General features: G+C 57.4%; 1 protein-coding gene across 1 annotated transcript in view; it reads right to left on the reverse strand.

The window, feature by feature from the left end:
• CCDC40 (coiled-coil domain containing 40) overlaps positions 1 to 25091 on the reverse strand; it is a 33257-nt gene that overhangs the window by 966 nt on the left and 7200 nt on the right. Inside the window, exons 6-17 of the mRNA XM_059380158.1 lie at positions 21438 to 21595; positions 21141 to 21263; positions 18149 to 18270; positions 13270 to 13513; positions 13002 to 13184; positions 9660 to 9905; positions 8554 to 8767; positions 7654 to 7823; positions 7420 to 7511; positions 5533 to 5653; positions 2671 to 2859; positions 842 to 1000 (exon numbers count right to left, since the gene is read on the reverse strand). Coding sequence (XP_059236141.1) covers positions 842 to 1000; positions 2671 to 2859; positions 5533 to 5653; positions 7420 to 7511; positions 7654 to 7823; positions 8554 to 8767; positions 9660 to 9905; positions 13002 to 13184; positions 13270 to 13513; positions 18149 to 18270; positions 21141 to 21263; positions 21438 to 21595 — 2021 coding nt within the window. The remainder of the gene's footprint in view (positions 1 to 841; positions 1001 to 2670; positions 2860 to 5532; positions 5654 to 7419; positions 7512 to 7653; positions 7824 to 8553; positions 8768 to 9659; positions 9906 to 13001; positions 13185 to 13269; positions 13514 to 18148; positions 18271 to 21140; positions 21264 to 21437; positions 21596 to 25091) is intronic.

Genomic DNA, 25091 nt, shown 5'->3' on the forward strand with positions numbered 1-25091 from the left:
GGCCCATAGTGGACTTCCTGCGCTACCTCCCCGTCTGTGGTCAGGCTCGGACCCTGCAGACTCACTTGACCCCCCTCTACTGCTCACACCACATCCAATCCAGCAGGAACTCCCACTGGGGCAGCTGAAATTATATGCAGAATCCCACAGCTTCACACTAGCCTCGTGGCTACTGCCCCGGTCCGTGCATCACCTCAATGAGGCCTCCCGTGTTCTCCTCTTGACCCTTCGGCATCAGAGCCAGAGGGATTCTGCTAACCCCAGAGCCATGCCTCAGCCCCAAACCCTCCCCTGTCTTCCCACCTTCCTGACAAGAGCCCAAAGTCTCCTGGCTGTGCACAGCACGGATTGTGGTGTCTCTGCCCTCAGGTCCAGCCTGCTGGCCTCTGACCGCCCCTCGAGTGGCTCCTGCCCTGCTTTACCCAGCCAGCTCATTCCTTTGCCACCTTCCAGTCTGGACTCAGCTGTTCCTCAAAAGACCCAGCCCCCAGTGCCCTTTCTCATCTTTTATTTTTCTCCGGAATATTTATCACCACCTAACACAAGCTATCTTTTTCATTCATTTTGTTTATCACGTGTCCCTCTGTCCCCAAAAGGTAGCCTCCAGGAGCCTGCTCTGTCGCCTTTGCGCCCAGGGCAGTGCCTGGCCCATAAAAGTTGTGTGATATTAGATGTTAGGGCATATGAGGTGAGCGAGTGGTCATAGAGTGCTGGGCAGCACTGGGGTCCCTGTGCTTAACTGGGTCAGGAGGAGGCCTTGGCCGAGGGCGTGCTGCTGCTGCAAGGGGCAGGTTCCATGCCTGGCCGCTTGTGGCCCTGGTGCCTCAGGGGACTGGCCTACCTGTTGCTTAAGGGCCAAGAGCCGGTCCAGGTCGGCCTCGAGCTCATCAGTACTGGACTGCATCACCAACAGCTGTTCCTGCTTCTCCGAGAGGGAGCTGCTCACGTGCTTTTGAGTTTCTTCCAGTTCTAGGATGGTTTTGGTGCACTCCTCGGTAGCCTGGGACATAGACAGGACCGTCCCAGGACCCTGCCTCCTGGTAACTAGGTAGACAGAGTCAGCTGGAGTCTGGGGAGGATCCCCACGAGGGCAGAGGGAGTCCCTGCCCCTCAAGACTCCAGGACCTGGAGGGGTGAGTCCCAGTGAGAGGGCAGGTAAGCCCACCCTGCAGACTGCTCCCCAAAGGCAGGCATGGCTGGGAGAGAGAAATGGGGGTCCCCCTCTTGAAGCAGGTCTGTCTGCAAGGGCACAGGGACCAGGGCCTGCTGGGCCCCTGTGTGCCAAGAGTAGGAACAGCAGATGCCTGGGGCAGGAGCTAAGCCTCACGGGGTGGGGGGTGTTGGTGGGCATGGAGGAGGCCAGGCTCCGTCACAGTGAGGTTGGGCAGCCGGGGGGGGGGGGGGGGGGGACACAGCTGGTGGGGTCCAGTGGATCAATAAATTAGAGGCAACAGAGTGACTCTTGGGGTCTAGCTGGGGACACGGGAGAATTTGGGCTGTGCAAAGGGCCAGTCTGTGCACGACCGCTGGCAGTCTTGCTGTGTGTGGCGCATAGGGGAGTGCGTGGCAGGGGAATCTGGGCGCAGACCCCTGTAGCTGGAGCTGAGCGGGGGTCAGGGAGGGCAGGGCAGGGGTGGCAGCTGGGGAGCCCCAGGAGTGGAGAGGAGTGGACATCATGAGTGACCAGCGTGGCAGAGAGGATCGGCCAACAAGGACCAAGAAAAGGCCATTCTGCTGCCTCCAGTAATTTCCAAATGAGCAGGTGGGTCAACCCCGTCATTTCCAGCTAATCTCTCCTCGTATAGGATTTAGGCTCTCCCGACAGTCTCCACGGAATCCTCTGGGCAGCTCTAGGAGATGCGTACCCATTCCACAGGTCAGGAAGCTGAAGCACGGAGCTGTTAGGCAACATGCCTGAGCCTCAAGTGGAACAGCTTGCTGGAGGCCAGCAGGGCTCGGAGACCGGGTTCTTTCTCAGGTGAGCCTTCACCTACCCGGGGGGCTACTGCTCATATATCATCCGGCAGAGACAGAAATGCAGGCTTGGAAAGGTCCCACATATGCCTAAGGTCACACAGGCGGAGGGAGTCTGAACCAGAGGCCGGTGACGGCCGAGGGAGTGTGTGCTGGGCAGGGCACAAGCCATGTGCTCGCTGGTACAGCCTGGTGCACGAGGGTGTGGGCCTTCTGAGTGCTCACCAGCCTGTCCCCCCACCATCTGGGCTCAGAGACACAGGGACTCAACATGAGCCACGGTTCAACATGCCGTGCATCCCTGACGCCAGTTCTGTGAGGTGGTAGGCTGAGGAGCTGAAACCTGGCGCTCTCTGGCCCTGGGTTGTACCGCTCCGTGTGGTTCTGTAAAACCCAAGCCGGACCCCCTCAAGGGCACAGTGACAGCCGCTGCATCTCTACCCAGAACTGGCACGTGGGTTGTGGGGCTCAGGCCCAGATGGTACAGGGGTCCGTTGGCTTGTCCGGTTCCGGAGCCAGGCTCCTTCCCCCCGCAGCCCCCATGGCCACTTCTCAGCCTGGTCAGACCGCCCCACACAGGAGGCCTGACTCAGCTCTGGGAATGGGGGCAGGAGAAGGGGCAGTGCTGAGAAGCAGGCTGGCAGGACAGAGGGACAGGGTCCACGGCACGCCCCCTCCTGTCTCAGGGCCGCCTACCTTGTGAATGTCCCTGATCTTGCGTCGCAGTTCTGTCTGCTGGTGGTGGAAGTCCGTCCGGGTGAGCAACTTCTTGTCCATCTTGGCCTGCCCCTTGGCCTGGGTGGAGATGGTCTCTCTGCGGGCGACGGCCAGCTCCATGTCCCGGATCATCTTCTCCTGCTGCTTCAGCAGCTGCCCGTGCCTGACCTGGGTGTACGGGGCAGGGGAGCCGTGAGGGAGCGCGTCCAGCACCACCTCTGCTGACTCGGCGGAGCCCTGACCTGGCCTGGGACCAGCAAGGGGGATGTGCCCGAGGACGGAGGGCTCTGGAGCCATCCCCTGCTGGTCAGAAGGAGTTGAAGGTCCATGTAAAGAGTGCACTGACAAGGGGAAAACTAGAAACTGGCAGAGGCCGGGGGGGTTGGGAGACGGAGGACCGCCACGCGCAGCCTGGGTGCGATTCTGGAGCAATAAAGAGACGGAAGCCAAGAAAGTGGGGACACCTGTACCAATGTTCATTTCTTAGTCGTGGTTTTGGGAGACGGGGACGGGAAGGGTCTGTGGGACCAGGCCTGGGGCCCGGGTTGTCGCGGAGGCTGACTGTAAGGGCCACGTGAGGCCTTTCTCAGGTGTTAGGAGGGTTCCGTCTCGGTCGTGGGGACAGAGACATGGGCCCGAGCTAAACCCGTCCAGCCGGACATTAAAAATAAATTCATCTCCTTGTGTGTACGTCAGAGAAGCCGGTTCAGAATAAAAAAGGATACACAGGCAGGAACCCCCAGGCCAAGGGTAGTGGGAGACCTAGCCCACCGGGGTTTAAAGTGTGGCAGCGGCTTCCCGCTCTGCAGGGGCGGGGGCCCAGGGCGGGGCCGGCGCGGATGGGCTGTCGTCCGTGCGGCGTCGGCTGGGGAGCGAGCCCAGACGAGGTGGGAATGCAGCGAGACTCACACCCCAGCTGAGAGAGCAGCCAGGGGCCCCTGCTTCACGCCGTGTCCACAAATTAATTCCAGGTGGATTCAGGATTTCAAGAGGTGCAAACACGTGCAGAGAACTTGGGAACATATTTGTGTCATTTCAAGCTGCGGTGGCCGTCGAGAGCAATCCGGGAAACCCAGAAGCCGCGCAGACGGCAGACATGCCTCACGGCATGAACCCCAACGACCCCGTGAGCGGGGAGAGACCCGGAGCAGAGGGAGAACATGTGGGGCGGGCGTCCAAGGCGGGGCTTAGTCACGGTGACATGCCCAAACTCCCCCGAGTTGCCAAGAAGTAAGAAAATGGAAATAGGAAATTGAGGAAGTACTCACCACATGCACACGCACACACACCCACACACACACCCGCTCAATAACCCATAATAGAAAACAGGTAAGTACGAAGCTCCTAGAAGAAAATATAAGAGAAAAACCCCTGTGACCGTGGGCCAAGCTCTGATTTCTTAGATGCACCACCGCAAGTTGCACAGAGAACAGAGCCGAGCCTCACCGACGTGAGGGGCCTCGGATGCGTTCTGGGGTGTGCGAAAAGCCGCACTCGAGATAGTAGTTCACGCTGCACCGTCTGCGTCTGTGACATCCTGGGAGAGTCGGGGACTGGGGCGCGGGACGCAGAGTGCAGGGGGCACGCGGGGACCCGCGGGCGATGGAGATACTGCATGTCACGAAGGGGGTGGTTATGTGGTTATACATTTTTGTCACAGCGCATGGGACCGTGCCACCGGGGACGACCTCGGTTAAACACCTCAATCTGAAAGTAAAGCCTTGTGGGCTGATGACACCCCAGGGTGCCCAGGCTGTCGGGACGTGGCTGTCGCGGAGCACCTCTTGGAAAAATGATCTGAGGGGCTCTGGTCAAGACTGTACACGCCTCCGCCCTGTAATCCCACTTTGGGGAGTGTGACCTGCAGCAAACCCCAGCAAGAAAAGACGGGACGGCCAGCACGGGGAACCGGGACACTGGATTCTCACCAACCCGGGACGCTCCAAGAAGTTAGGACACATACGCAGGACATTGTGTAACTGTTAAAAACTGGGCTAATGTCCGTATTTTTTTTTGAAAAATAAGTTGCCAAGCTAGACGTGCAGATCCCATTTTGCTGCACGTCATGGGCCGGGTGGGGGGGGGGGCACGCCCGTGTGCGCATGCGTGCGCGCGCGTGTGTGTGTGTGTGTGTGTGTGTGTGTGTGTGTGTGTGTCTGGCCTGTGGCAGCCAACGCCTGTGTGTGTGTGTGTGTGTGTGTGTGTGTGTGTGTGTCTGGCCTGTGGCAGCCAACGCCTGTGGCTTCCAGGGTCTGAAAAGTCAGTTAAATGGAGCATTTTAAAAACTTATCAGTAGCATATGCATTTGACCCACATTCCTGGGAATGCCGCAGGCACAAAGCGGCTTTGTGGGAGTGACGCCTGCTTTTACTATCTTCCTTGCTTATGCTGGGCCCCGATTTAATCACCAGCGGTTTTTGAGGGAATGAAATCCAGCTCAGGAGGACGGTGGAGAGAACTCGAGGCTCCCACAGAAAAGATGGGTGTGTTGTCTGAACACATTACCAGGCGAGACCCCTTCCCCCCAGTGGCATGTCTCTCCCCAGTGGGCCGTGAGGTTCCGGGGCCCACCCGCCCTCAGAATCATCAGAGTGCCCGGACTGCGTGGGGCAAGGGTACAAGTGTTTCTCGCTTAACACCGCGCACAGGGCTGTGGGTCTTGCGGAGTCTGTGATCCTCTCCATGTGAGAAGAACCAAAGTGGACGGACCTCGGGTGGGAGGTCAGCAAGGGAGCAGCCCGGAGTGCTTGCCCTTTGCCCTTCCCTGGGGATGGTGTCCATGCCACTGGCCAGGGTGGCCCGTGTGGTCCCAGGGGTCCCGGCCTGGGTAGGCCCCCCTACCTTCATCCTGTGGATCTCCGCCTTCATGGCTCGGATCTCTGTCTGGCCGGTCTCGGAATCCACCGATGCCCGCATCTCTTTTGCCAGCTGGATTTTTTTCTCCCAAAGCATGATCTGGTGTCTTTAAAAGTGGGAGAGGCAGTGTGAGAGTGGGAGACATTGAGGAGATTTCTTTCGGATGCTTCTGTGAGCTCATGACCTACGGGCTTGCTCCAAATTGAGACCTGCAGTGGACGGCCGGAAGGCAGGGGTGAGCAGAGGCCGAGCATGGTGGGCTTGGGGCGGGCTCAGAGCAGGGGGGCCGGTACCTGGGACCCTCACGCTCTCTCTCTCTCTCTCACTTGGCTTGTTTAAATACCCAGGCACTGAGTGGAGGGCTTGACTGTCAAACAGAAACAAATCCCCATTCTGTTACCTGCAGGTCAACATAAACCCCCGGGGGCCAAGGCGCTCTCTCAGATTCCTGCCCACACGACCCAGAGCAAAGGGGGCTCTCCCTCCCTGGTCTGCGGTGCTGTCGTGGCGTCACGTGCAGACACAGCTATGCCACACCTGAAGCCACCGTACCTCTGTGTGCTAAGGATACTTCGGTTAAAAGGAGAAGTTCACATAGCAGCAAAGACGCACGTTCACCGCCTGGCTTCGATGTTTGTGCCCCTCTCCATGACACCCAGCACGATGGTGTTTGGAGGTGGCCCCCCTGGGAGGTGCTATGTCACCAGGTGCAGCCTCATGAAAGGGGTCAGCGCCCTTAGAGAAGAGACCCCACAGAGCACCCTCGGGGACACAGCCAGAAGCCCAGTATCCAGAAGACGCCCTCACTCATCCAACCCAACCCCCTGACCTTGGACTGCCAGCCTCCACAATGCTGACCGACAACGTTTATAAGCCCTGGCCAGAGCTGTTACCTCGGCCTGGACGGGCAGCGGGCTCAACCCAGCTGGAAGGAGCGCGCCTGTGGGCTCTGACCTGGCCTGGCGGGGCTGACTCAGCAGCCGGTCCCACGGGAAATGTGGATCCACAGAAAATACATAAAACTGCTTCAGAGGGCAGCACAGAGAACCCTTTTTTGTTTAAAAAGCAAGCAGACGGGGCGCCTGGGTGGCTCAGTGGGTTAAAGCCTCTGCCTTTGGCTCAGGTCGTGATCCCAGGGTCCTGGGATCGAGCCCCGCATCGGGCTCTCTGCTCCACGGAGAGCCTGCTTCCCCCTTTCTCTCTCTGCCTGCCTCTCTGCCTGCTTGTGATCTCTGTCAAATAAATAAATAAAATCTTAAAAAAAAAAAAAAAAAGCAAGCAGACAAGAAAGATGTATGCACTGTGGTTTCCCTGCAAAGGGAGGGAGTCGGAATGACCTGTGTCTTTGCAGACATTGTCCCCGTTCACAATGCTACAGTTGGGGGTGGCTTACTCTTACAGCCAGGCGTCCTAAAGAGAGAGTAATTTTAAAAACTTTATCCCAGAGACAAAGTCCCCCGTCAAGGGCCGCCTGGGTGGCCCAGCCGGTGAAGCGTCTGCCTTCGGCTCAGGTCCTGATCTCAGGGTCCGGGGATGGAGTGCTGCATGGGGCTCCCTGTTCAGCTGGGAGCTTGCTTCTCCCTCTCCCTCTGCTGCTCCCCCGGCTTGTCCTCTTTCTCTCTCTCTCTCTCTCAAATAAATAAGCAAAATCTTAAAAACAAACAAACAAACAAAAAGCAAGCCACTCATCTTCCCCCGAGACCCGGCGGGCCAGGGTGGAGGGCTGGAACCGCGCCCTGACACCTGCTCTTCCCTGGGCCCCGCCCCTAGCGTGGCTCCCCGCGGCTGTGAATGGGCGGGGCCGCGCAGGCGCGGCGTCAGGGGGCGGGGCGGGGCGGCAGGGGGCGGGGCGGGGGCGGGGCCGGCACTCACTCCGCCTCCACCAGGTTGCTCAGCGTGGCCTCCTTCTCCTCGTGCAGCTGGTTCAGCCTCTCCTGCATCTCGATGGTCTCCCTCTCCGAGGCCTGCGCGGGGACGGGGGCGCGGCCGGCTGGTTGCGGACCCCGGCGGACGCAGGGCCCACCGTGTGCCCTCCCGCCCGTGCGCGCCCCCGCCCCGCCCCCCCAGCCCGGAGCCCGCGCGTGTCGCCGCGAGCGCGCGCCGCACCTTGAGCGCGCGCACGAACTCCTTCTCGGTCACCAGGTTGTCCTGCTGCAGCCCCTCGGAGCTGCTCCGGTTCTTGCTCATCAGCGCGCTGAGCTTCTTCAGGTCGTTGTCCAGGTCCTTCATGCGGCGCTCGATCTCCTTCTGCTCCTTCTTCTCCTGGTCGATCTTGTCTGCGGCGGAGTGGACGCAGGGGGAGTCGCGCTCCCAGAGTAGCCCCCACCCCAGTCAGGGCCCTGCGGGCCACAGGGAAGCGACCTCTCTCTGGCCGCTCCGTTCCCAAAGCCTGGCCCTCCCAGACACCGGAAAGGACCGCTGTGTGGACAGCCAGCAGGTGCGGGACGGGATGGTGGCGGGCAAGCCCCCTGCCCTGAGAACAGCCTGTGGGGAGGTGACTGGCGCTCACGGCGTCTCCAAGAAAGGTGGGCCTTGCCCCCTCCGAGGCGCCGCCCAGCTTAGGGGCAGGGGCCAGAAAACAACCACCCTAATGGGCAGGCCAGGAGGGCAGCAGGGCCTCCGGCGTGAGGGGTCCAGGTGGAGTGGGGCCCGGAACACCAGGGAGCATTTCCTGTGGGGCCGCATGGCCGGGCTGACCTGCATGGATCTCTGATCGCAGACACGGGTGGGACCAGGATGCCTCCGTGGGGGCCTTAGGGGGGTGGGGGTGGCCAGGAAGGGTGCTCATCTCCCACTTCCAGGCACCCTGGCCATTAGAGACCCCTGGTTTTTACACTGTTTGGGACAAGACAGGGGCTGGGGAGCCTCTGGTGGGACCGTTTTCTAGGTTCAGCTGGAGAGGAAGAAGGCTTCTCGTCCCATGACCCTCAGTTTGGGACGCGAGGTGTCCTGTGTCCCCGAGCAGGGCAGCCAGCCCGCGGGGCCCCTGCACCGCCCGGCACTTACTTTCTATCCGCAGCTTCTTCTGCTCCAGGATGTGCATCTCCTTCTTGAACATGTCCAGGGACGCCAGCTGCTCCTCCCGCTCCTGAGTGACCTTCACCATCTCCTGCTGCAGGCGGAGCCAGGTCACCTGGGCCTGGGTCACGCTGGTGTTGTTCTCGTCGATCAGCTTGCTCAGCCTTTTGATTTCAAGCTCCAGAGGCCCCACTTCTTCCCCCTAAAAGTGAGAGTCACCAAAAAAGCAAAGCGAGCTTCCTTGTTTTCAAAGGTCTGCTTTCCGGGTGGGCTGAGGAGGCCTGGGACCCCGCCTGGGATCATGCATCTGTAGGAGGACTGGGGGACATTTCCTTGAGGGCACTGAGGGTCCCAAGTCTGCCCCTGACCCGCTGTGGGAGACACACAGGTCTCAGGAGGCCTGTGGCCCCCTCCCCATCATGCCACAGCCTTGTGGGGCCAAGGGCAGGACCTTAGCATGGCCTCCATTACTCAAAGGGGCTTTATAAGTTTTCTTTTAGGGACAGACCATCAAGGGCCAGAGTCTTTACTCCCTCATTGTCCATTGGGCCGCGGCTTAGAGAAGCTTTCTGGTGCTCGGGATCTACCTAAGACCACGCCCAGCTGGCCATCTTCCTCCTGAGCTTGAAGCCCATGGCGGGGCCCCCACGTTAGGGACACGTGGATGACTTACAAGGACTTCAGGCCTCAAACTCATCAGATGCCCTCACTTAGAGCAGCGGTCAGATCCCACCTGCTGTCTTTGCTTGACAAAAAAGAAGATTTGGTTCCTGGTGAAAGTTCCAGGGTCCCGTTTCAGAGCCCACCCAAAAGACACACAGCCATTCCCTTACCACCTGCCTTTCTGGCTGTGACAGCAGGGGTGAGGACCTTCAGCAGACAGCGTCTGGCCTGAAATAGTTACTGTCTGGACCTTGGCAGGAGAAGGTTCGCAGGCAGCCCCCGACTTGGGGGGGTCCCCCCTCACCGTGTCACTCATAAAAGGTGCGGGAGAGGAATGGCTCTGTTCCGTGTGAGTTCATTTCAGAACGTCCCCGACAAGGCCAGGTGCAAATGTCAACCGGGAGCAGCCTCTCCTGGCCCGGAGGTCTTACCCCCAGCTCAGAAACCATCTGCTCCAGCTGCTTATTGAAGAAGTTGATGAGGCCTTGCTTTCTTTCGATCAGGATTGTGCGCCTAGCGATCTCGTTCTCGCTGTTGGTGATGAGGTCATTGATCTTCTTCACTTCCTTGTCGAGCTCGGCCAGCGTCTTCTGGTGCATGTCCAGCCTGCAGTTGGTGTTTGTGATGTTCAGGGTGGTCTGAGCAATGTCGCCGTCAATTTTGGAAAGATGTGTCACCTGTGTTAGCATGAGGAAACATGTCAGCATTCTTTCCCGCTGGGGCAGGGGCTCTAAATGAGCTGGCTAGGCTATCATTTCGGAGCATCTGCTACACAGTCGACCTCTCCTTCCTTCTAGTCTTCATATAGGACCTCCACACCTTCCCCCAGAACCGAAGGCAGGATACCCTCTACACAGAGGTTTATAAGCCGCTTTTTAATGAACTCAATCTTGACTTCTATGCTCGTGTCATTTTTAATGGCTGTGTAATACTCCCTTATACCGGTAACCTAGGAAACTAGCCACGGTTGTCGCCCGCATCCTCTTCCATCCTGTCCCACAGAATCTGGCACCCAGGGGCTGGTCTGGGCAGCTCGTATGTTTTGGTGAAGGAAGCGGATTCCTTTGCTATGGCAAGTTCAACAATGACTTCTCATTTGTATCTGGTGGTACAGAAGGGTGTCCTTACATTTTGCTGAAAAGCTAGACACAGTCGTAGAAAGACGGTATCTTGCTGTGCTGTCATCGGCTGCCCGGGTGGCTCTGGGCTCTTGCCAGCCCTAGGTTGTGGGGGCAGGAGTCCCAGCCAGAGCTGAGTAGCTGAGGGCTTCTCGGGGCCCGCCCACTGTCCTGAGAGTCTTGACGAGAACCCCTGCCTCTTCTGTTGGCTCTCAGGGAGAGCCTCCAGGTCCCTCCTGTGACCTAGGGTTTACTGGGAGGGTATCTGTGAGAACCAGAGGAGGGGGGTGGCAGGCACAGTCGCTCAGGCTTCCTTTGTAAACGGAGTCTTTTCCCCGAGCGGTGGCTGTGTCCTGACCCTACGATCTGGCCCCTCAGCTCTCGTCCACATAAATTCTCAGCTTTCTCCTGGCCCCTGGCCCCTGCCAGCTCCCTGTCCTCCGGGGTCATCTCAGCTCTGCCCCCAAGACCCCGGCTGGCTCTGTCTCACGTGCATCCACTGACTGGCCCCTGTGGGTGACTCGGCAGGACGCCCAACAGTCCTGGGTTTTAGAGCCAGACCCTGCCCACCTGGATGCTTCCGGCATCGCGGTCACCCAGCTCCTCACAGTAACGCTCCTGAGTCCTCCAGGCCTCTGAGCTCAGGCTGAGCCACGTGTCTTTTTGTCAGGACCATCTAGGATAGGGTCTCCACAGGGGCTTCCCCTTGCTCTTCGCCCTCCATGCTTGCTGTCCCAAGGGGCTCCGACAGGCCCTCAGCTCTGCTCCTGGGCCGTTGGCTCTTACTGAGACCATCCTGGCTGCTCCTGAACTAACTTGCAGACCAGTGCCTGCCCTCCCTCTGGACCCCCTCCTGATCCCAGGTTTTTTTTCTTTTTGGGTTTTTTTTTTTTTTTTTTTTTTGAACATTTTGGAAAAAGTGCCCCCTTTAAAGAGCTAGACTTGAATCTCTGGGGTGATCCTAATGGACAAATTTGTGAGATCAAGACTCTTTACTGCCCTCCGCTGGACATTGCTGGTAGTGTGTGTACCACCCGCAGGGGCTGCTGGGGGGCCTGGGGGCCTGGGAGCTTGGGGGTCTAGGGGCCTACGAGCGCAGCCTCCCGGAAGGACTGGTGGGGGGCCTTCACGCACACCGTGCTCGTTGGCTTCTCTGGAGTTTTGCTCCCAGGGGTAGTCTTGCCCCGACTTCCCAGAGAAAGGATGAGCGGGACGCCCCCAGCATCAGACAGGACCTCCCACGGAGACCCAGCTGAGTCCAGTCTTGGTTCCGGCCCCGTCTCCCCACTTCCTTGCTATGACCAGACCAGGGGCAAGCTGCCCTTCTCCCAGGTGTCCTGGAGAGATGGGGTGCCTCGGGCTGCCGGCCAGGTAGACAGCAGCCCCGCCCTCCCGGAAGGACAGGGGAGCCCGCCAGCTGTCTCAGCCAAGCCTCCTCCTGCCAACAATGGGCAACAGTCGCTGACATGCCGGGGACAGTGGCCATCAGCCACTGACATGCAGGGGCGTAGTTTCTGGCTCCCCCCACCTTTGCTGCCACTGTAATCAGTGGTTAGATCCGGTGCTCTAACACCGGCCAGGTGTTTCACACAGGGAAAGAGTAAAGGCCGAGCCCAGGATCACATGGGAGCCCGACTCATGCTCTTAACCGCAGGCTGGGAGGGGCCCACGTCCCCTCAACTCCCGCCCCTCGGATGGAAGCTTCTGGTAGTCTGGAGAGCAGGGCGAAAGGGCTCCCTTCCTCCTGAGACTTGAGGGGCCCTGGGGCAGGCCGTCTGCTGGGCCGTGCCCTAGGCCTGGTGCAGGCCGCGGTGGCCTCCGAGGGTTCTGCAAGGGGGCCCACCGAGGCAGAGGACGCTGGAGGGGTCACACCGTGGGAGGCAAAGAAACGATTCAAGGAAGGGCGCAGGGACCCCCGACCACGGCTCGGAGTGAAGCGAGACCCCAGGGAGAGCAAGAGAGAGCTCTTCTTGGAGGAGGTCCCCAGGCCGCGGGGGCCTCGCCTGGTGGGGCAGAGGTCTGGGGGCTCTGCGACCCCACCCTGCGAGCCTGGGTTTTTGCCACAGCAGCTTCTCCTACAAGTGTGGACAAAGACGTCTGGCGAGCACGTCCAGAGCTGAGTTGTTCACGACGTTTAGAACCTGGAAACACGTTCAAGTGTCTCCGCAGAGGGTTTTCAAGCACGATGCGTTCGTCTGTGTGACGAAGTGGCGTGCAGAAAGGAAAATGTGGGGTTTTGAGGAACATTTCACGGACAGTGTTAGTTGGATGTGGCCAAAAAGTGAACTAAAACAGCCTCCGCCCGGGGAGAAAGCCCGTGGGGACCTGCGCTTCCTCATGCACTTTCCTCTCTGCGGCGTATTTCGGTGAAACGCAGGAGACTGGACTAGGATAGACGTGAAAACTGACAAAGGAGTCGGATGTTGTTTGCGGTGGGTGCATGCGGGTGCGTCCACGTGCGCGCCTGCTCGAGGGGCGAGTCCCGTGTGTGCGTGCGCGTGTGCGCGTGCACCTGTGAGAGTGTCGTTTCGTGGGTGCAACTAGAGCTAAGTGACAAGTGAGCAGACTGGCTGAGGGCCCCTCGCTCAGCCCGCGTCCCCCGCCCGTGATCCGCCAGCCCGGGCGCCCCCAGGGCCGCGGCGTCGGATGGCCTACCAGGTTGGTCTTCTGCTTCTGCAGCTTCAGGATGAGCTGGCGGAAGTACTTGGTCATCTTGTTGGACGTCATGTGCTCCTGCAGCTTCTCCACGATGGAGGCGTCCATCCTCCTCCTCAGCTCCAGCTCGTGCTGGGTGGACTGCTGGACGGACTGCAGGTCGCCCATGCTGGCTGCGTACTCCTGGACAGGAAGGAAGGGGCAGGGACGGGGCTGTGCGGGGGCGGCCGCGGGGACACACCGTGCGGGTGGCGGGACGTGGTTGTACCATTTGGGCCTTGCCCAGCGCGTCCTCCGTGTCCTGCAGCGCCAGCCGGTAGGTGTTGAACTCGCTCTGCAGCGCCTCCTGCTTGCTCAGGCTCTGCGCTGTCAGCTTCTGCATCAGGCTGGCCTCCGTCTCCTCCCGGTTCAGGATGCTCGCCAGCTTCTCGTTCTGCTCTTCCTCCTTCATGATGGATTTCTTGTAGGCCTCGATCTCCCCGTCGATGGACATGATCTGGTGCTGGCATTCGCTGCCGGGAGCGAGAGAGCAAAGCCGGGGCCTCAGAGCGCCCGGGGCCCGGGCTCTGCCCGCGTGCGGAGGGGCTCGCCCGGCAGAGAGGGACGAATGGGGACCCAGCTCTTAGCAGCAGCCAATCTCGATGCCCGCTTCCTGACCTAGTCACAGAACCGCTGCCCACTTTGATGGGTAGAGAGCAAGGGAGAAGGGCCGGAGGGGGCCGGCATTGTCCTGGGCCGGATCCGGCCACCCTCGCCGGTTAGGGGAGCGATCCCGGAAAGGGAGTGTGCTAATCCAATTTCATACACACGGACACGGGAACTCCGAGCCCTTGAGCCCCAGGCCCGTGGCCACATGCGTGGCGTGGCTGGGAGGAGCACTGTGGGTGTCACTCCTGACTCTCGGTTCCGTCTGCACATTGGCTGTGCGAATGCCTGTAACTAACATCAAGGCAAACAGACAGGTGCTGGGTAGTAGAATCTTCATTTGCGTGTGACACATTGTTTCTCCTACATTCTGAGACGTCCTGTAGCTATGGGCTTTTCTCCACTGGTCGTATTTGATCCTTTGAATAAGTTCTTATTCAAAGTTCTTATTTAAAATCAGGGGCGCCTGGGTGGCTCAGTGGGTTAAAGCCTCTGCCTTCATCTCAGGGTTCTGGGATCGAGCCCCGCATCGGGCTCTCTGCTCAGTGCGGAGCCTGCTTCCTCCTCTCCCCCTGCCTGCCTCTCTGCCTACTTGTGATCTTTTTCTCTCTGTCAAATAAATAAATAAAATCTTTAAAAAAAATTACCAGGGAAATATGCCACGTATATTTACAGAAGACTCACGATCGTTAAGGCGTTAGTTCTCTCCCAAAAGATCTTTAGCCTCAACGCAATTCTAATTACAATCGTAGTAAGTATATTTTTTCCAGAAATTGCCACACTCATTCTAAAATTATATATGGAAATCTACAGGACCTCAAATTGCCCAAATACTTTTGCAAAAGAAGAACAAGGACCCCCCAATCTGATTTTAAGACTTTGTATAAAGTTGTCATTATCAGGTCCGTGTGGTTTTGGTGGAGGGAGCAGAATCAGGAGTCCACAAACAGACAAACCAACGCACAAACACACGTGGTCAATTGATATTTGATGAAGGGGACACAGTCTTTCAATGGAGAGAGGACGGTCTGTTCAGCGGCGGTGCTGGGACTGTGGGCAAATGGACGGAACTTAGGTCTCACGCCGCAGCAGATGTTAACTGGGGATGATGTTAACGAACCCACGGGGAAGAATTAGCAGAAGACACAGGAGGGAGCTTCAGGACCCCGCGTCGGGCAAAGATTTCTTCAAGAGGACACAAAGAGCATGAGCTATGAAAAAAATTAATTAACTGGGCTTCATCAACGTTTAAAGCCTGTCCTTCCGAAGCCACTGTCGTGAGAATGGGAAGACAAAGCCACAGGCTGGGGGGAAATACGTTCAGAGCACACGTCTGAGGGAGGCACTGTATCTAGAATATATGAAGATCTCTTCTGAGTCAGCAATGAGATGAGCCCCTCAATATAAAAAAGAAGGTCTCCGGGGGGCAGGTCAGCACGTGAGAGTGTGCTCAACCTCGTCAGTCATCGGGGAATTGTGGAGTTAAACCTCGGGTGATACCACGACTCCCCGACTCCCCGACTCATGGCTGAATGGAACGGCTAAAGTTAAAATGATTGACAACAGCCAGTGTTGGTGAGGACGGGGGAGTCGCTGGGAATCACGCCCGCTGCTGGAGGGAGCGCAGAATGGAATAAACGAGATTGGAAAAAACACTGGGCGTTTGTGACCGCGTCGAATGCGTGCTCAGCAGCGGTCCCAGGCCAGGCGCTCCCCCAGGGGACGAGGAAGCACTAGACACCCAGACGCGTACATGCTGTCCCAGGAGCTCTGCCCATGACACCCCGGACCGGAAACAATGGGGAAGCCCGTCAGCTGGTGACCCGGTGAACGCGGCGAAGGTCTCTTTGGCAATAACAAGAGACACACGGCCGCGCTGGCACCGTCTCACGTCCCACGTGGGGATGACGCTCAGAAGCCGGGCGAGGACGGCCGCGTGCTGCGTGACTCCATCCCCGGGACCTCCCGGGGATGACGGGGCGGGCGGGACAGAGAGCAGATCAGGGCTCGGCGCGGGCTGGAGGTGGGGACATTGTCGGACTTGGGGATGAAGGAAGCGGCCCGTCATCTTGCGGCCCCGGGGGGAGGGGGGGACTTGCCTCTGCCCATCTGCCATGCTCGCAGAGCTGGGCACGGACGAAGGAGAACTTTTGTACATAAGAAATCTGCACATAAATTAGCCTCAATAAACCCAACCTAAAATAAAAAAGCTACTCAGTTTCTTTTTTAGGAAGTAGCAGCCTTATAAATGTCTAAAATCTGACAATAAAAATAAGCCATCCAATTTAAAAAGACACAGTCACAAATTGCATGACAGAAGTCTGAACACGTGGTAAGACATACGTGCGGGACAAGAGATGCCTGTGAGCGCCCAAAATGCTAATAAATTGTCATTGTCCCCGAAGGAAAAAGACGGTGGTATTGTGAACCTTTTTTTCCCGTTTTTCAAATTTCCTAAAATGTGATCACTTATCCTTGATAAAGATTACTTTTAAAAAACACACTTTAGGGGGGGCACCTGGGTGGCTCAGTCAGTTAAGCATCTAACTCTTGATCTTAGCTCAGGTTGTGAGTTCAAGCCCCGAGCTGGGCTCTACTTTGACCGTGGAGCCTGCTTAAAAAAGACCAAAAAAAGCAGTATCACATGCTGATAAGTCCAGTCACATGAAGACAGAATCGGTCACTCAATTCAGTCAATGTATTAACATGGTTCCTGTGGAATGGTGGGGATGAAACTTGATGGGATTAGGCTCGAGAGAGATTAGAAGGAGTTTCTGGAAAAGGTCTTATTTTTGCCTAGACATGGAAGCCACCCCATGGAGACCTTGGATGTTCTGGCCGCCATCTTGAAAAACAAGCTTACCCTGGGCTCTACCCTGGGCATGGAGCCCACTAAAAAAAAAAAAAAAAAAAAAAAAAATGATGATAGTTAAAAAAATGAATGAAATAAAAATTAAAAAGGTACTTTAAGAACGTCCTTGATTATGGGGAATCAGGCTCCTTGTTCAGCTGGGAGCCTGCTTCTCCCTCTGCCTCTGCTGCTCCCCCTCTTGTGCTCTGTCAGGTAAATAAATAAAGTCTTTTTTAAAAAGATTTATTTATTTGACAGAGAGAGACAGAGATCACAAGCAGGCAGAGAGAGGGGGGAAGCAGGCTCCCTGCTGAGCAGAGAGCCCGACCCGGGGGCTCGATCCCAGGACCCTGAGACCATGATCTGAGCCGAAGGTCCTACGCCGGGAATGCCACTTGTGTGCTCAAAACCCTTGACTTCCTGGGTGGCTCAGTGGGTTAAAGCCCCTGCTTTCGGCTCATGTCATGATCCCAGGGTCGTGGGATCGAGCCCCACATTGGGCTCTCTGCTCAGCGGGAAGCCTGCTTCCCCCTCTCTCTGCCTGCCTCTCTGCCTACTTGTGATCTGTCAAATAAGTAAATGAAATCTTAAGAAAAAAAAAAAAAGAGAGAGAGAGAGAGTAAAAATAAAATAAGTGTTCAAAACATTTTTTTTTCCTCCCGTTAGTCCGATGGGCGCCTTCCAAATGGCCAAGTTCTTGCAGGGCTCTGGGACCCCCTGTGGGGTGTGGCCTTCTGGGGAACCACCTGGCAGATCTCTGCACGGATGTCCCCCAGAACTCCGGGCTCGACACACTGTAACACACTGTAATAGCAGGGACGTGGGTGAGACCCTACAGCGGAGAAGTGCGAGGACCCGCCCTGCCTGGTGGGAAGCCCCCCGCAAGCTGCCGCTGGGCACACGCTCCGCTCCGTGCGGGGAAAGGAAGGAATGATCATGCGGAGATCAGGAAAGGTCTCGGGGGCAGGTCGGCGAATGAGAAAAGCAAGGCGTTCAGCAGTGTGTACGCAGCGTGCTACTTCCGTGTGCGTGTGCGTGTGTGTGTGTGTGTCTTGTTGGGGGGGAGGGTGGTTGTTTTGTTTCGCTTTCTTCTTAATCGCAGGACCGAAAAGGAGAAAAGTCTCCTGCTGTCCAAGCCCCGGAGATGCAGAGCTGCCGAGAGCGGCTCCTCACTCCTTCCTGCCCACCGCCCCGCGCCGGGGTCCCCATCACCTGGGGACTGCAGGAGGGCCCTCTGCCTCCCCCCCCACCCCGCAGGGAGATTAAGACAGGACCCGGGATGGTTTCCGCACACAGGTGATGAAGAGCAAAGCGGGGGGAGACCTTCTCTCCCAGAGATAAACACCCCTTTCTCCTTCTCCCACTGTTGGTCCTAATCTTCCCAGGAAGCCTGAGAACGGAAGCTTTGCTGTCCGGGTACCACGGAAAGTCTGAAATGCTGAATCTTGGTGAACAATAGGGAGCTTTCAGCGCGGAAGCCGGGGCTGTGGGGCTGCAGGTGCACCCCTCTGTCCCAGCAGACCCAGCAGGAAGGGCGCCGTGGGCGCACCTGGGCAGGTGGGGTGCACGTCCATCTGTCTCCCTGAGCTCCCGGCCCCCCACCGTGGTGCCCCTGAAGGGCGGCCAGAGGCCGTCCCGGGTGTGCCCATACCTGAGCGCCTCCTGGATGGTCCTGTGGGCCTCGTCGCGGTGCTTCATGCCCACCAGGCAGGCTGCCCACTGCTGCAGGATGCGCCTTTTCTCCACGTTGATGGCGTCGATCTCCGTGCAGGCCTGTGGGGGAGAGTTGGGGTTACGGGGACATTGGTCCAACCTCACGATGCTCAAGGCCCCAGGAGGATGTTTGAAAAGCCCCAAACGTCCTGGAACATCTCCTTCCCCTGTGTCACCCTTGCTTTTCTGACCCCGCACTAGCAAAAGGGTAAGTGTGAAAATAATACAGCTGTAAAAATAATACATCGAAACACCCAGCCGAGCCCTGACTCCGGGCCCCAAGGCCCTCAGTGTCAGGGGTCCAGGAGGAGGAGATGAGGGAGCCAGCAGGGAGGGGCATCCGTCACACCCAGACCCCAGACGCCGGGGATGGGAGGTGTCGCTGATTCTCGCAGGGAGCACCGTCCACAGACTGGAGTTTCCGTCACAAGAGGTGGGTACAGCCTTGGTGCCTGACACCCCTTCCCGTAGGAACCTGAGCTGTCGAGAATGACCTGGCAGCTCCGTGGGAGCTTCCGCCAGGCCCTGGTGTGTGTGTGTGTGTGTGTGCACGCGTGCCTGGGCACGCGTGTACATGGTGTGTGTACTCATATCTCTATGTTATTTTATAGCCTGGAATTAAAAATTAACATGTTGTACCCAGGTTTCTATGTCAGCAAGGGTCTATTTGATTGTTGGGATATATCCTGACTTTTGTGGCTAATGCCCTGCCCTTGGGACTTTGTTATTGAACCCAACAGTGTCCCCAGTGAATCACTATTCATTTTGCTTGTGGAGTTTTTAATAAACAACATTTTTGCTTGCATGCTGCTTCAGTAGTTTCCTTGGAATGAGGCCCAGGCGATATTTCGGAAGGAGGCAGGGGAGTCTTCGGGGTGGGGTGGGTGTACGGGAGCCCATGTGTTTTTCCGACCGGCCTGGGGGGGGCCAGTCCCCTCTACGCTGGTTCCCTTCTATCAGGGGCTCCTCACCCTGTTCGTTCACGGTGTCTGTGGTGCACCTGCTGTGGGCTGCGCGGTGTTCTGAGTACGGGAAGGCAAAGTGAATGGGACGCGGGGCCGCCCTGCCTGGCGGAGACACACCCAGCTGCGAGGGGCAGAAGGCACCGAGAGACCCAGCCCGGGCCTATGCCCACGACCGTCCCTTAGCGGCACAGGGCACGGGGTTATTTCCTACTGACTTGCGTGATCTGTTCCCACCACCAAAGTCACTCGTAGGTGAAAGCCTGTCTTTCCTGGTGGGTGTCCCGTCTTTCACTCTGCTGGTGGCGCCCTCGGTCCCCCGACGCCATGGTGGGCCTGCCTCACCCTCCCCATGGGTTCCTTTAAGAGGGTCTCTTCTCCGTGCTGGGCTTCCAAAGGCCCTGCAACTCCGGATTTAAAGAATATTTTTTCTCGTATTTTCTTCCAGTACACGTTCCCCATTTACATTCTTTTTTTTTTTTTTTTTAAGATGTTATTTATTTGACAGAGAGATCACAAGCAGGCAGAGAGGCAGGCAGAGAGCGAGGAGGAAGCAGGCTCCCCGCTGAGCAGAGAGCCTGATGTGGGGCTCGATCCCAGGACCCTGAGATCATGACCTGAGCCGAAGGCAGAGGCTTTAACCTACTGAGCCACCCAGGTGCCCCTCTCCATTTACAATCTTAATCCTATCTGGAATTCATTTTCGTGTCTGGTAGGAGGAAAAGATTTAATTTTGCCCCAAATGATGAACCAAAGGTCCCTCCTCCGTTGGGCAAGATTCCTGTGTTCTCCACTGATTTACAGTGCACTCCAGTTTCCTGCAGCATTTGCTCCCTCCGAGGCTCTGCTCGTGGGCTCCACAGCCCGTCCGTCCGGGACTCCAGGCTTCAGAATGGGTGACATTTAGTGGGGTACCCTGAGGATGACCTACCAGCCCAGGGATTCTGGGACTCTTCTGGTCCCAGCACAAGCCCCACATCTCAGGACACCCCTCTGTTCCCGGCAACCCCCCCCCCCGAGCTTCCCTTTTCCTGACAGCTCCTGCCCAGTCCTCCAAATGTACGCTTCGCGTCAAACCTCAGAATCTCGGGGCGCCTGGGTGGCTCAGTGGTTTAGGCCTCTGCCTTTGGCTCAGGTCATGATCTCAGGGTCCTGGGATCGAGTCCCACATCAGGCTCTCTTCTCGGCAGGGAGCCTGCTTCCTCCTCTCTCTCTCTGCCTGCCTCTCTGCCTACTCGTGATCTCTGTCTGTCAAATAAATAAATAAAAATCTTAAAAAAAAAAAAAACAACACCTCAGAATCTCTTCACTAACTAGAAACTGCCTCCTGGGGCGCCTGGGGGGCTCAGTCGTTAAGCGTCTGCCTGCAGCTCAGGTCATGATCCCAGCGTCCTGGGATGGAGCTCCCTCTCCCCCTCCCTGCTTGCGCGCTCTCACTGTCTCTCTCTGTCAAATAAATAAATAAAATCTTCTAAAAAATTAAAAAAAATAAAAATGGCCTCTTTTCTTCTAGATCCCCAGGTTGGAGGGCCCCGGGCGCTTTCCCATGTGGGCCCACGTGGGCCTGTCCATTTCTGCAAGTGTTCTCTTCTCCCCATCAAAGCGGCTTGTGTCCTCCACGTTCCCGCACATGAGCGCGCAGGTGGTGACTCACAGACCAACAAAATAGGAAGACACGGCCGCTGTTGGCCTCAGCTGCCCTGAGGGCCCCTCTGGCCATGCGCCCGCAGCCCAGCTCAGCCTCCCTGGGACACCAGGGGCCTCTCCTGGGAGGATCTGGCCGACAAGCAGACCCAGGTGTCTGGCCTCCTGGGCTGCCAGCTGCTGTGCAGAAGAGGAACCTCCGCGTCCCCCCGTGGGGCAGCCGGACGCTGGACCGCTTCGGGAGACATGCGGGGAGCCCATGGGCTGAGTGGGGCGTGGGGCCCGGCGATCCCCTGGCCTTGGGGGGTGCGGGGCAGCTCCTACCTCGCTCACGGCCTTCCGGAGCACCCGTGTGTCCTCGGCCTGGGCGCAGCTCTGAGCCTCCAGCAGCGCGATCTGCTCCTCCAGCCGGTGTGCTCTGCTGGTGAGCTGGTCCACGTGCAGGTCCTGCGAAGGGGACCGGTTCCTGCGTGCCGCACCGGACGCCCCACCCAGCCCTCGAGCCCCTCGCCCGCCAGAGGCCGGGGGGGGGGGGGGGCCCCTGGGAAAGGGGGGGGGGGGGGGGGGGGGGGGGGGGGGCAGTGTGGGGGACATGGCCACCGCGCGGAGGTTGCAGAGCACCTGCTGCTTCTTCTCCACCTCCGCCCGCGTCCGCTGCACCTCCGACTTCTTCACCACCTGCTGCATCACGCGGATGTCGTCGCGCACGTCCTGCTCTATGTTCTGCATGTAGAACAGGTGCAGGGCCAGGCCGTCCAGCTCTGTCTGCAGAGCCGCCACTGTGGGGGGAGGGGCGGCGCTCAGTCGTTTCGGTGCCCAGGGCTCCAGAAGCCTCCCTGCCTGGGAACCTGCGGCTTCCAGACCGCGGAGACCCCGACTTCGCCATCACAGCCTCGCAGTCTGGTCGGAAAGACGCAAGCATAGGTAACCCCCATCCAGCCATCGTCAGCGACCATTCCAGCGCCCCCCGTGTCTTAGAGGCCCTCCCCGTGTCTGAGGATCTGCTAAGACCCAGGCAGGCCATGAGGCCTCCTGTTACTCCGGCACATTTCTTACTGCGTAGATGTTGGGCATCTAGGTAGTCCTGCATCCTGGGAGGACACCCGCCCAAGGGGGCGCTGAGCTCCACCAGAGCCCCTTGCCCGGCCCCGGGACTGAAAGGGCCTCGTGGTGGTGCAGGCCAGGAGTGCCAGAGCTGTCCTGGGGGCCAGGCCTCACCAGCACAGCACTGTCCGCTCCCCACTCAGAGCCAGATGGTGGATTTCCGTCCAGCAACAAGCCCAGCTTGTCGGGGCCCAAGCTTGTGCGGGGCCCCGACGTCTGTGGGAATTCGTTTCCGGGCAACGGAAGAGTAACCCGGAACACCTGGAGGTTGTCACAGATGCGAAGACGGGGTTCGCTCCCAGCTCCTGTTTGTCCTTTAACTTCGTCATGCTTCTTACAAGTTTTACGTTTCTGCATAAGCAAAACTGTCCAAGTCCCCTCTCTGGCCTCGTCCGTCACGTCACGCTTCCGGAGACCTGCCCAGCCCGAAACATTAGCAAGAGCAGCCCCACCGGCGACCTTACGTGTTCTTCCGATGCTCCCGTGACTTCCTGAAACATGTCCTGCGACTGACCTTGCTTTTTGTATGGTGTGAAATAGGGTCTAAGTATGCGTTTTCAGATGACCAAACGGTCAAGAAGACACGCAGTGGCTTAAAGACACCGTCTGTGCGTTCACCGAACCTGCCGACGTGGCCGGATTCCCACGCGAGTTTCGCAGCAGCCTCTGCTCTCCACCTTCCTCCCCGGCGGCTCTGTCCCCTTGGTGCCATTCTGGCGGCCTGACACCCGATAGGACACCTGATAGGACACCTGATAGGACACGTTCCCTGCAGGTAACTCTCCTTTTCAACTTTTTCTCGGGGAGCCTTGTGCGTTTAATCCCCCAAGTACACTTTCGGACCAATTTGTGGAGGCTGGGGAGCATTTTACGTATTGCTCAGGAATCCTCTCGCACACGACGCAAAAACGTCTTTAAAGGAAAGCACGAGAACCAATCGCCTGGGCGCTCGGTTGAGGGTCCCGGGACCTGGGGGGAGGGGGAGGCGGGAGACTGCCCACCCCAGAGCTCTCGACTTTGGGATGATTCTTCTTGAAAATGAGTAAGTTAATGACTATGTTCAATAAGTCTAAGGTCACCCAAAATACCCCGCCGTGGGCTTTAGCGGGAACGGCACTTCACGGTGTGCGGACTGGGACTGTGTCGTGGGGCTTCCCTGCTACTGACATGGGAGATTTATTTATTTAAATCTGTTTTATGTCCTTTAGCAAAATTGGGCTGTTCTTCTCTGGAAAGGCTCACTCACTTCTTGTTAGATCTATCCTAAGTATTTTATGGTCGTTATGACCCTGATGAATGAGGGTTTTAAAAAAAAAAACAAAACAGTTTAGTTCTTAACTGGGTATCACTGGGATAGGAGAAAATGCTGGATCTGGCATTCAGCTACTTTACCTTCTTTACTGTTTCTAGTACTGTTTTTTTTTTTTAAATTGGTAATCTTGGATCTTCTAGGTAAATGGTCACGTGATAGGTAGAGCATGAGAATTTCATGTCCCAAATACTCACCTCATTTACTTTGCCTGCTGGAGACTGCGAGGTTGGACCCACGGGCTGCTGGCAGCTTCCCCCTCTCCCTCCGGATCCTAGCCTGGCCCTTCCCGGTGGTTCCCTCCCAGGACAGCTTTCGGGCTCATTTCCGGAAACACTCTAAGGAACTTTCCTTCTACTCTAGTTCGGGACCGACGGCGCGTGTTAGCCTACACCTGGAAAATCCTCTGTTTTCCCCGCTCCTATAACTTACTAATCAAATGCATTAAATTAGCGGCTTTCCTAGTTTCAAATGACCCCCGAATCCCACAGGAAAACCCTCCTTGAGAACCAGGTGCTTCTTTTTCAATACATGGGGCCGAACTCCGTTTGCTATTTCATTTTGGATTTTCTTGCCTCGCGGGTCGGACGGCTCCGCCGCGTCTGTGTTGGAGGCGTCCACAGCCAGGGCCGCACTCAGCATTGTAACCCGTGCCTGGGAAGTTTCCCAGATTCCCGCCCCCCGCCCCCTGCCCTGGAGGGTTGGGCAGCGTGGGGGCGTCTGTTCTTGTCTCGGGTAGCAGGGGGGACGCGTCCGTAACCAACAAGCCGGTGGCTTTGGGGAAATCGAAGTCTGACGATGTTTTCAGTTTCTTCAATGAGGAACCCAGTCCCCAGAGTGGCCGTCTTGAAATGAAGAGCGACAGTCCCTCTGAATCGTCTTCACTCCCTGGGCTGCTCCTTGACGGACAGCCTGTCTGTTCCTCGCCCGGTTTGCCCAAGTTGATCGGCGTCTTGGTCATTTCAAAAACGGAGTATTTTTTATCTATCAGGCCAACTTACTTCCATTATTTTGCACAAGTTTCAGCTGTTTTACTTAGTTAACTCCCTCCTCCTGCTTCGTTTGGTTTCTTTGCTCCTTTTCAGCCTCTGGAGGGGGATGTTTGATCTTCCGTCTTGTTAATGAGGGTTACAAGCAGTGCAGGGCTTCATACAAGCAGTGCCACCAACCCTGTCGTGTATGTTTGTACCTGTGATTCTCGGCCCCGGATGCACATTAGAATAATCTGAAAGGTTTCAAAAAATAAAAACAAAACCAAGGAAAGAAACACAAGATCCTGGCCCTTGGCAGGACAGCTCCACAGGGGACAGAGGGTGCGGGCCTAGCTGTGTGGCCTGGTGACTGAGTCGCCCTGGGCTCCTGCCGGGGCCAGCGGGTTGCTCTCTGCCTGCCGCAGTACGATTGTGTCCGGCCTGGACGCCAATAGCATTTTTTCCTTTAGCTTTGGAGTTTGAAAATCTCAGCAGCTGTGTCTAGGCGTGTTCATTCTGGTTTCCAGCTGTCGGGCCCCTGGGGGCGTATCTATCCCAGGGCTCACCTTTGCTGAGCTGGCGCGGATGTTCTCCTCTGAGGTCGCCCGTGAGTGCCCTTGACCTCCTGGGACCTCGTCTGATGGGTGTCCGCGGTCCCAGACCTCACACCCACGTCCTGTATCATCTTCTCAAAACGTCCGCCACTTGGGGTTTTCACTCTGAATTCGGGGAAGAATTCCTCAAACTGGCCTTTTGGTTTTTAAGTTCAGTTTTCTGCAGTATCCCTCTGTCTGTTTAGTGGCCTTCGTTGGTTCTGGAGGAGGGGTATTTTATTTAATTGCAGGCATCCTTTTTCCTAACGGTCCGCTCTCGTTTTACTGCTGCGACGTT

This window comes from Mustela nigripes, chromosome 16 (genome assembly GCF_022355385.1).
Source record: "Mustela nigripes isolate SB6536 chromosome 16, MUSNIG.SB6536, whole genome shotgun sequence".
NCBI classification, from domain to species: Eukaryota; Metazoa; Chordata; class Mammalia; order Carnivora; family Mustelidae; genus Mustela; species Mustela nigripes.